This window comes from Diachasmimorpha longicaudata, chromosome 9, assembly GCF_034640455.1.
Source record: "Diachasmimorpha longicaudata isolate KC_UGA_2023 chromosome 9, iyDiaLong2, whole genome shotgun sequence".
Taxonomy (NCBI): Eukaryota; Metazoa; Arthropoda; class Insecta; order Hymenoptera; family Braconidae; genus Diachasmimorpha; species Diachasmimorpha longicaudata.
In genome coordinates, this window is record NC_087233.1 from 6,804,019 (window position 1) to 6,815,441 (window position 11,423).

At 38.7% G+C, this 11,423-nt stretch overlaps 1 protein-coding gene across 1 annotated transcript; it reads right to left on the bottom strand.

The window, feature by feature from the left end:
* Nucleotides 1-5,050: 5,050 nt before the first annotated feature.
* Nucleotides 5,051-10,527, bottom strand: LOC135165901 (tyrosine aminotransferase). Its single transcript, XM_064127693.1, has 11 exons — nt 10,192-10,527; nt 9,510-9,614; nt 9,349-9,416; nt 8,901-9,059; nt 8,527-8,718; nt 8,191-8,273; nt 8,040-8,109; nt 7,462-7,590; nt 6,238-6,321; nt 6,004-6,102; nt 5,051-5,610 (listed from the first exon to the last, which is right to left on the bottom strand). The coding sequence occupies exons 1-11, from the start codon at nt 10,373-10,375 to the stop codon at nt 5,449-5,451; spliced, it is 1,335 nt and encodes a 444-aa protein (XP_063983763.1). The 5' UTR covers nt 10,376-10,527; the 3' UTR covers nt 5,051-5,448.
* Between the last annotated feature and the right edge of the window lie 896 nt (nt 10,528-11,423).

Here is an 11,423-nt window from a genome sequence, read left to right on the forward strand (position 1 = left end):
GATGAAAGAAGCCAGGCAAAGCCCCTCGAGGCAGGAGATACTATTTCGAACGAAACGTGGAAAACCAGACGCCGTTTTTGCTCAAGATTTTTTTTTTTTCATTGCTCCTCTTCTCATAACATCTTCGATGTTCTCTTCACAGTTGAACTAGGGGTAACAGGGTCTTGTGTAAACAAACTAGATGATACGAGAGCGATCGGAAGACTAACTCTCGGTGGGCATTTGTATCGCCGGAGGGAGAGAGAAGATATTTTGTTAGAAAAATCTTCTCTCGCCGCATGTGGAGCCGTTCGTGTGAATGAAAAGAACGCAAAGCTGGATATCGGCGGGGTCCAGGGGGGTGGGGAATGTGGAGATGAGAATACGTTTTACATCCTCAGGGTAAACAGCAGATGGTGCAGGAAATTATGGTGCTGTTGATATTAAATTGGTGTGATTCATCGTACGATTTATTCGCAGTTCTTGGGGCGGAAAGTTCTGTCGTTTTGGGGAATTGGTGGGGTAGTTTTGTTGGTGTTGGTGGGTTGAAAATTTTGACACAATATTTAGGTTGATGGCGGCGGAATGGGGATTTCATTGGGGCGCATGGGTGTTGGGAAAGTTACGGTGATAATTGGATTTTTTATTTTTTTTTTGTTATAGAAAAATTCTTTGATCAATTTTGGGGGTTTCTAATGAACGAAGAATTGAATAATATTTAAATAAAATGGAGTATATGTGTAAATGAAATTTCACGAGGGATTATGCGGTTAAATCCATGGTAGTAGTGCACGCAACCCCTTTCTGGAGATCTTTAATTTTGCTAATTACATTTTCACGATTAGTCAATGTCCATTATCAGTGATACAGTCCATCACGTGCTTTCAACGGTATTGCCCCATGATCTACTCACCTCAGACTTGCCTCTCCCGGAACAATGTGTTTAGGTGTGACTAAACGGCTGGGGGGAGGGGGATAGGATCGAGAAAAAGGGGTTCGCTGGTTCTGAAGAGATGGGGCTTATGAATCACGACGTAATGGCTCAATTTATGGCCCTCACACTGGGAATGTGTTTTTGTTCCCCTAAAGCCGCCCCATTCACCCCTTTTCTTTCCCAATCATATAAATTTCACAAATTTTTACGGTAAAGGGGCGAACCGAGTCTTCAAACAAAAAAATACCCGACAAATCACCGAATTTCCCCTAAAAAAATTAATGTAACCAGTTCACAATCCTTTGAAGGACATTTCTCAGGCATAAAATGTCTAAACATTTAAATAAAAAAAAGTTCTGAATAGAATACCAGCCACCAAAAATAATATAATTCTGTCGAGTAAAATAGAATAATAATTTTTTATCCCTCGGAGGGTAGATTGAATTTTCAGTAGAATTCGAAGAAACGAATTAGGGCTGATTCATGGTTACGTCACGTAGCCGATATTCTCGGGCTGAAGGACCCAGAAGAAGACACGAATTTCGAATCTCTGTACCGCTCCATAACTCCTATAAAGTCCTTAGAAGTTGGAGCGGTGAAGGGGCGTGATTCTGTGAGAGGTGAGGTGTAGAGGTAAACCGCAAAGCTTGGAGCTGTGTGGTTACGGGGATGGTTTTATGGATCACGGGACGGCAGATCGAGCGATGAACCTGTGACGATGATTTTTTTTTTTACAGCGGGAACTCACTCGGAGATGATATTGTGTGATCTTTATGACGTTTCTTGGATTTCAGGGCGATTTGACGAGTTCGCAAAAATCTAATAACATTATATATTACTATATCTACCACTACCATATATTAATATAATATATTAATCACGCGGGAATTAAATAACGGAATTAACGATTTTTTATCCAATTTTTTTGCTGTCTAATAATTATTATTTCTAATATTAATAAATCTCAAAAAATAGGATAGAAAATATCGATTTCTAGCGTTTGCGAGGCTACCAAGCAATAAACAATTGATGTATGTCGTTAACTATTCACTTTCGTACGTTTATAATCCATCTCGATAACTTTTATCGTCAATCGAAACGCGATATCACGTCAACTTCTATTAATTTCAATATATTTCTTCACCGAATCGTCAATTATGATATGTTTCGCGGTATTGACAATAAAATTCGCATTTAATGGCAGCGGGATACCATATAGACCGCAAACATTTACTCTCTGTCAGTATTTTCATTTGGTCTCCCCCTCATTTGTACCCGAAAACATTGAATAATTTGCGTCACTCTGAGACCCCAATAATTACCAGAAATTACCACTCTAGGTACTAACCTGTCTTGCGTAATGGTTTAATTTATTTACTGGCGTTCGTGGATGGAATACACGATCCTCTAGATATTATGCAGGTCGTACCCCCGACGCCTTTTAGCCACCTGCTGTCCCCCAACTTCCAGGACATTTTTTGGACCTCCATCCGATGTGTGCGGTAATACCGGACTGGGTGCGTTAGCTCTCGGACTCGGAAAGAAGTTTTAAGTAAAAAGTGGACCCCCAGGGGGCGAAACGAGGGATGAAGGCTAGTTTTTTAGGACAATAAAATTTTCGAAACTAGTGAAGGAAAAAATAATTTTTTAGTGACAAATGAAAGTAAAAAAAATTGTTGAATTTTTTTTAACTGACGACAAGTGCAGTTGAACTGTCAGTGTCTCGTTGCGATATATTATTTAAATAATAATTGATAAATCATTTCAGAGTCATTTGAAAGTATCTCTTGGTGATGCCACCCTGTGAGGGAGATTGCGATGAATGGGGTGATCGGAAAAAATGAAAAAAAAAATTTATTAGCCTCCGAAATTTCCCTCATTTCCCCAGAATAATTTTTTACCACCGCAATGTTTGCTAGCAAACACGTACCAGCTGGATATATCATATGTCCGGTGTATTTTCCCCGCAAAAACGATTCACCGTGGAGACGCTATTGTCCAACTTCCGGCAATAGATCGTCACGGGGAGTGGGAAGCCCCTGTGAACCAGTCACACGACACTCTCCAATCGACGACTGTCCGACAGGTTGACCATGGTCACTGGTGAGCCGAAAAAAGTTATAAAAAAAAATGAATAAAAATTTTTATCCTTCGGAATCCACCCGGGGGTCACCTTTCACAGCAAAAAACTTCAGACACGATTTTGCACACGAGTGCCACTCAATAATTCACGTTATATATCTCGTGTTCACTGGGCGAATTTTGAAATCGGGGAGGAGGAAATACTTGTCACTGAGTGGTGGATCACACGAAAAAAAAAAGTCTCTTTATTCCTTTTTCGATGATATAATACTCGAGTCAAGAAAAATCCGGCGATTTTTCTAGCGTGGGAATTCGCTCGATTAAACATATCTCATACTTTTTAGCCCGTGGTTAATGTATAAAGGAAGAAGGAAAAGTTGGAGGGAGAACTTGGCGGTTATGGGGGTTGATATATGATCCTGGCGAATTTCGATGAATTTTTTTGATGAATAAATTGCGGTAATTTTTCGGAACAACTTTAACTTGCCATTCGCCCATTATTTCATGATATAAACAATTAAATGGAATCGTCCAAAATTATTTGAGGAATCTCACGAGTGTTTCAATTGTTTAAACATAATTCGAATTTTCGCGAAACCATTTCCACACCTCAATTTTTTTCCTCCAAAAAATTAACTTTTTAGAACTCGAAAATAATTCTTTCTTAACATTTGTCTATTAAAAATTTTCTACTTCCGTTGACTCATTTCCTATGTCCTCGGAGGGCAACTATGTACCCTCCCGATAACCCTATAAAAATGCAGAAACTCAAGTTAATAAAAAGGGTGACATGGATGTTGGGTGAGCCGAAGCGATGAGACTCATTCATAATTCGCAGATGAGTGTGTGTATGTAGGCCATAGGCATTCGACACTATCCCCGGAAATGTTCAGCTTGTACACCGACAAATGAATAATATTTCCCGTGCACTCGTCTCATTGTTCCCCGTCATTTTAATTTTGCTCTCTTTACGTGAAAAAGAAAACAAACAATCCCTCATTATTATTTCGCGATATTCGTCGGGAATTTATCTCTCCGAATTATTAAAATTTACGTCGTTCGCTCGTCAATTAACACGTGACAGTTAAAATTTATTAAACCACGGAAACATCAGCAGTAGTAATTACAAAACTCATGGAGGTACATTGCAGAGGTCATGCACTGTTCGGTACCACTGGAAGTCAGATCAATATCTACACCTGTATCGCAGGTCAAATAAACTGTAGCCTCTCAACGATGAATTCCCCGTACGATTTAATAACAATTTTCCTTTTAAATAAATTACCCTGATTTTTCACTAAAAAAACCAACGAAAAATTCCAGAGCTCCACAAAAATTCTCTATCAGCCGCTGATTTTTTTTGGTACCCAACAGAAAATTTCCATCTGTTCCCCGTAATCTTTGTTCAGCAACTGAAATTTCCCGAGATTTTTCCCGCACATATTTTCCAATCCTTTTCTCCAGTTGATTCTGTTGATCGCGGAATTAATTCAATGTTTATGTCCCTCAACTTTATGCTTGTGACTGGCCATTGATCTGAAATGTCACGATGATTCGTTTGTACTGGTCGTTACAATGTTAATACCGACGTGTGTATAAAGTGCATTGGTATGTGATAACGACCTGCATACGTGCATACAGTTCACGGAATAGGAGACAACGACTTTCCGGTACAATAGAATAAGTACAGTCGTTCGGGAAAATAATGGTGACTGACTTTTGATTCAGACGCGTTTTCCCTAGATTTCTGAGGTTTCGTTGTGGAAATTCTTGGGGTTAATTAAGGGTTTGAATAGGTTTCAGTTGAAAAAAATATATAAAACGCCAAAACAATTATTATTCGTCCCCGGTAATTTTTTAAAACCTGAAAAATCCATTTCTCCAGAATTATTTGACTTGCGACGAATAAAAAAATCCAACACTTAATTAACACTCTTGATAATTAGTCAAAACAACTCAGACTTTATTCTAATCGCACCAGATAATGGTTCGACCCTCAAAAATCCTAAAAAAAATGATCTCTCGAACTTTTTCGAAAATAAAATATCGCATGCGTGACAATTTCAGTTTCAAATCTTTTATTAACGAACAAAGGACTAAAAAAATAAACGAATGATTGTAATCCTATATATTGCTAACACAATGCTTCGTTCACAGCATTCATGCACAAGTCACGCACACATTCGTAGATCATTCTCTAATATTTCACGCTTTCCATTGCGTACGGGGACATCGGTATGTCCCATCAATAGAGGATTCTGCAGTTTTGTTCTCCCGTTTTTTGTCTGCACAAATGTTCTGGTTTATTGCCCACTCATTCCCTATTTCTCCATCGATTTTCACAGCGTCAATCACATCACAATTGTTTGAAAAAATAATCACGGAATATTCATACTTATTCTTAGATAAAGCTAAATCTGTGATGTATTCTCAGTAGTTCTCTCGTTTATGGGTTAATAGGGGATGTTGTCGCTGGAGATACTGTGCTTCATGAGCTTTTCCGTATTCTTTATGTGATGCCGCAGGCAAAACTCGTAGATCCGGCTTCCAGCCTCCTCTAACATGTCAATCGGGACTGTTATCACAAGTCTCATGTACGAGGGATAATCGAAGCACTGGAAAATAAAGGAAAATGTCTGTTGACTACAACTTGACATAATGCGAGTGGATCCGATGATTTAGATCGATTTTTCCCTTTAACTCATCATCTTGAATAAATAAATTCAGTATTTCTTGAATTCTGGACGTTTTTTCTATTGATTTTATTGTTAATATTGTCACGTTGATGAATAAACTTGGGGATGAGTTGCCAATACCCGGACTCAATCTCTCCGTGGAATAGTTACACGTGTGCTTACGACAGCTGACGTTAAAGTTAAAAATATAAAAATAACGAGAAAAAATAGAGAAAATTTTTAATTAAAATTTCTTGCCCGAAAGTTTCTCGCAATTCCCCCAGTTTTTCTTACCCTTCTCTAATTAGTCCACTGAGATTCTCATTAACTCACCTCTCCGGGAAGACAAAATACCGACTCCTCCATCAGGAGACGACGAACAAACTCCACTTCCGAGTTGAATTCTGGAAATGACTCAAGGTCAATGCATACCTGGAGGAAAAATACGAGAAAGTGGTGAAAAACAAAGAGAAATTTAAAAATGAGGTTGATTTTTTAGGAAAAATTCACGAGAGAATTTTACAGCCGGTAACGGTGTCACACAAACGTATTGATCATAATATTTACCATCATGTACATAGCACCATCAGGCATAATGGGTTTCAACCCTGGGACCTTCTCGATCAGATCGTATATCAGTTTCGAGTGATTCTGTAACAATAAACAAATGGAATTGATCAATTCAATAGAAAAATTCTTGGAAAAATACGGACCAGTAACTTCCTTTTTAGTGAAATTTCAGGAATCCAAAAATTCAAAATATTTCACAAAAAGTGTGGAACGCTCGGTAAAAAAATACGTAATTTGTCAAAATTATAGAACAGGCGCGTAATTTTAAAAGATTTTCTTCTCTCCGTATTGATCACCTAAAATTAAAAGCTGGTGATTCTCTCATTGGAGAGAAAAGGAATGAAAAATAACAGAAGGAAAAAATTGTTCCCAGGAGATGTTCATTTCAGATGAGGGCACAAAAGAAAACATATTATGAATGCATGCATCGTATGATCTATTGAAAGAGTGAGTGCATTGGCATGTGTATACGTATTCACGCGTGTATTAAACAGACGTCGGATAATCATCTGCTTTCCAAGAGATGCTTGGCGAACTCCATGACAAAGGGCGAGTGAAATACATGGTGGTGGCTATTTATGTCCCAAGACTGGAGTGCACATAGGCACATAGCACATGGCCACCAGAAACCGGACGAGCGTCAGATCCCGTAGTTCCTCGCGAACACACACACATATATTTTTTTTTTATTCATTCAATTTATTATTCTCTTCCTCGGTATTTTTTTAACGCCTCATTTTTAGTCCGCACTTTCCTCTCTGTCTTTTTTATTCTCAATTTTACGGCGGGGTTTCAGATGAAACATCCATTCTGGGCAACGACGGTTATGAGAATTTTCACGACGGCGTTTTATGAAAATTTCATGAGGATGTATTCCGCGAGTAATTTTATATCCGACCATCATCGGATGAAATTTATCAGCACATTGTAATATCAATAGTTTATAGACGTTTTTTTCATTTCGATGGGAATGATTGCGCGGCGGGGGAATTACCGGGATTTTAGCGGAATTAAGTGCCGCGTTGATTATTTAAATCGTCGACTTACTTACGCTGATGAAGCGATTTATTTATTCAAGAGGACATTCCGCAAGTATTCCTGAATGGTAGAGGTGAATATGACGAGATAAATATTTGTTAATAGTTCATGAATGGCTCGCACAACATAATTGCTCAAATTAACTCAATTTTGCGCTTTACAAAGGTCTTGGCAACAACTCACGTGCAAAATTCTGATAATGTCATCGTAGAATTTCTGCGGAGTGTTGTTGAGGATTTTTGGCAGTGCTCCTTGAACAATTGTGTTGCTCCCGATGATTCGTTGACTGAGACACTGCAGACCCTTTCGAATCTAGAGACAATCGATAGCCAATAATTATTGGATGTCAGTGCGAAAGGGTTGGGCATTCGCTGAATGCACAGGAGTCGAAAAAATTGCGAAAAATGCAAATGGATTTGGAATATTCCGAGGGCTCTCGAAAAATCGACGATTTTCTCAGGAATAAAATAGAAATATTTTCGTCCTGCCAGGATTTTCATCGGCTGGTGTTAATTTTTCTTGCATAATGGAGTTGCCAACTCCCTCGAGTATTTTTTCACAATTAAACTCTCGTACATTGGTCTTCACTACAGCCATTAAACTCCTAAAACTTGTGAGCGGTTCCGGGAAATTTAAGTCTCCCCGATGAAGTACCAGAAACGAGAGTTGAATTTAATGAGAGAATTCAATTAGTACGTCTCAACTGAGCATTCCCGAATATTATTCTTCGATAATTCGTGTTAGTTCTGCTGATCACTCACCTCTTTGTCGAGAATATTCTGTCGATCATGAATTATTATCCAGCCCATTCTCCAACCTGGCACGAGAAACCTGTCTCCAATGATTGTCGTTATTATCCTCAAAATGGTTATGTCAAAATGTCAATGGGGGTAAAATGAAGACAGTACTTGCCTCTTTGTTAAGCCACTGCAAGAGAGAATGGGAACTTCGGTCGATAGTGACGCTAACGAGTAGTAAGTTCTTCCTGGAAATACCTGAGGTAAAATGAATCCGTTTTGATCGTATTTCAGAAATATTTAGGGGTTGTTTTATCATCTGCATTTTGCAACATCGATATTATTCGAACCTACGGTCGATTTTTACAAATTCAGGGTTAAAAACTACTTAAGAAAATTATTAAACAATTTTTGACGAGGGATATAGTGAATTTCAATGGCAATGTGTAGAAAATTCTTTTACAATACTGACAAGTCATAAATTAATCCCCAGAATCAATGAATAACTCACCATGTGCTCATAAATTTCATCAGCAATAATCGGCACATGAAATCTGACAGCAACATCGAGTACATCAATAAGATGATTGCGACTAAAAACCGATCCACACGGATTTGACGGATTATTTATAACAATAGCAGCGGTACTCTCATCAATTTGTGATGCCATGTCATCGAGATCAATCTCCCAACCGAGCTCCGGCTGAAAGGAAAATTGATAGGATTTTGAGTCGAAAAGCAACGGCAATTGGTCGGTCTGATGCAATCGTTCTGTTGGCGAAATTCGAGTTATTCGTGTTGTAGGGAGGAGAGTTTTGTTGGAATTGAACTGGTAAATTGGAATTTCTCGGCAAAGGGCGGTTGTAGTGCGTTTTGTTAACGTACCAATAGGTTGTAGGATCTAACTGATACACCAAGACCCTCGGCCAGAGTTCGGTATATTGAAAAACCTGGTCTTGGTATCAGGATATTTTGACCCTCTTTCGCGAGAGCTGTGATGCACAAATCCAGGGCGCAGGAACATCCGCTGCATAATATGACGTCCTGGGGGAAAAGGAGAAACGGTTTATCATGTGGGTGGGGAAGAGGTGAGGATGAAATTCGCGATATACCTCTGATATTCCCTACCATAATACGGAAAATGGAGGAATTTTTTTTATTGTGTTTTAGGCGTCAGGACATGATATTCCATTTTGAAAAATCCAGTTACATTTTTCGATGGATTTTTGGCGTTATTCCCGACATAATCAATAAACAATTCCTTTGGATAATTTATCCCAAAAATTTATGAGAAGAGTTCCAGCGATAAATATTTTTTCATTATTTTATTTACCTGAGAATTCACTTTGAGAAATTCATTTGAACTGTATTCCGCAACCGCCTCTCGCGCTTCAACGTACCCTGGAAACATAATCAAGTTAACCACAACTTCCGGAAACAGATTTCAAATGATTCTGAACTTGACTTAGAGCTTTAATTAAATTTTTGTCGCACCTGTGCTTGGGGCATATCCATTATATGCCTGCGAAGCAACGCTCTCCTGCACAGCTTCAATAATTTCCTTCGCTGGCTTCAAGTTCCCAAATGTCGTAGGATCACCTGCGAATAATTAACATTAATTCCACCCCGAGGATGTGAATAATTCCATAATTTTCCGGAGGATTTTCCACGCGTGATGGCTTTGCATCTTTACTTTAATCATCTCGACCGACCCTCTCTTCTAATCTCAAAAACTGTCCCCGGATTTTTCCCAAAGTAATTACTGAGAATCGTCAACTTCAGGGAAAACCACCTCCTATCGATCATCGGGACTTTTCCACGGTATCGGAAGCCCGATCCGCTGCACCCCGGACTATTTTCAAGTAATAACACCGGAGATACCACGCAGGGTCTTACCCAAGAGTTATTGGCCAGGGTACACTGATAAAAAGAAAGTTCTTTGATAAGAACATGTTCACTTAAAAAAAAATATTTTATTTTATTTTTTTGCTGTGAATTTCTCGTGCGTTTTTGGGGAATTTATCTAGCACTTCATGTCTAGGGAAATTCCAAGGAATTTCGTCGCTGAAAATTCGGGAAAATATTTTTTTTCGCTGCAGTAGAAGTTTCGTAGCCGTTTATCCATTGATCTGATGATAAAATTTGGAATTTATGGGGGGTTTCGAGGGAGACTCACCGATGGATAGCGCTATGAGCTTCTTATTAGGATTCGGCTCGACCACAATGTTCTCGACGATGGACCTAATGGGATTGTGGGTCCTTCTGGCAATATCAGAAGCACGAACGTCCCATCGTTCACGCGACGTTGTCACAATGTTCGACATTCCTTCGATATAAATTGTCCCAACTTCGATATTCATTTCCCCCCTGGTTCCAGAATAATTTCTCCTCTCAATACTTTAACACGATAACTCCACGATAATAGTAAACTATAGTCTTGTGAGGGAGTTATAACGTTTTTGAATTTTTAACACAACTCGCGCTGCAATCGTTTTTCGATAACTAAAGCGTAGTCAGGATGCGCGATCACTTGAAATGGGGAAACGAGAGGCCGGGGGACGTATCACGGACCGGTTCCATTGGTCGGTCAGTTTCCACACCTTCTTTTCAATAATTAATTAGAAATTCGAAAATACTGTCGTGGCCTCGCGCTGTTAAGACGGTGTAATCAACGGGTTTGTCAAGCATTATTCAGCAATAGGTAAACACTAGCTGATTTAGTGTGTTATTGGAATGATGATGCAAGTAAATTGTTGTCTTGCATTTCATCGTGTTTTTTCAATACACACGGACGAAAAAAGATCCATTAAAATTGCCCAAAACATCCTTACAAATCTAAACAAACGTGTGTGTTCGCTAAAAAGTCCCTTCCCACCCCTGAACAATTAAAAAATTCCAATCAAATAATTTTTCTAAAATTATTTTCCCCCTCTAAACAATTATTAGTGATTATTATCCAACAACTTTATTATTTGGAAATTATTGCGGTTATACTTGCATCGCTTTATGTGTGCTAAACAATCATTCGATTGATTGATCGCGCTATATTCCCGTCACTCCAGGGAATAATATGTCCCAATTTTATCTCTGTTTTGATCAACGGAGATGATTCATTACAATTATTCCCCATTTCGAGATATTTCAAGATGGCAATAAAAATCAGTCAATAGTCAAAAGTGACTAACGTGAATTTTTTATAGAAATAAAATAAAATTTCGCTGGCAAATGCGCTATCATTATGCATAGAATTTCTCCGTCTCCGATATTCCCAAAATTAGTCTCCCACCGGCTGTTCAGATATCATAGAAATATCTCTGACGCAAATATCCCCAGATTTCGAGAATGACACATGGAATGCCGTTTTTCCAGATCGAGTTTTGTATCAGTGCTGCTATACGTGCTCTCTGG

Bases quoted from the DNA above. Each gene is read 5' to 3' on its own strand.
- LOC135165901 (XM_064127693.1), bottom strand. From the start codon at position 10,375: ATGAATATCGAAGTTGGGACAATTTATATCGAAGGAATGTCGAACATT. The intron at 8,110-8,190 runs GCAAGTACTGTC...CATTGGAGACAG, and splicing joins TGCAGTGGCTTAACAAAGAG to GTTTCTCGTGCCAGGTTGGA. The intron at 5,611-6,003 runs GTGAGTTAATGA...TTTATTTTCCAG, and splicing joins TATTTTGTCTTCCCGGAGAG to TGCTTCGATTATCCCTCGTA.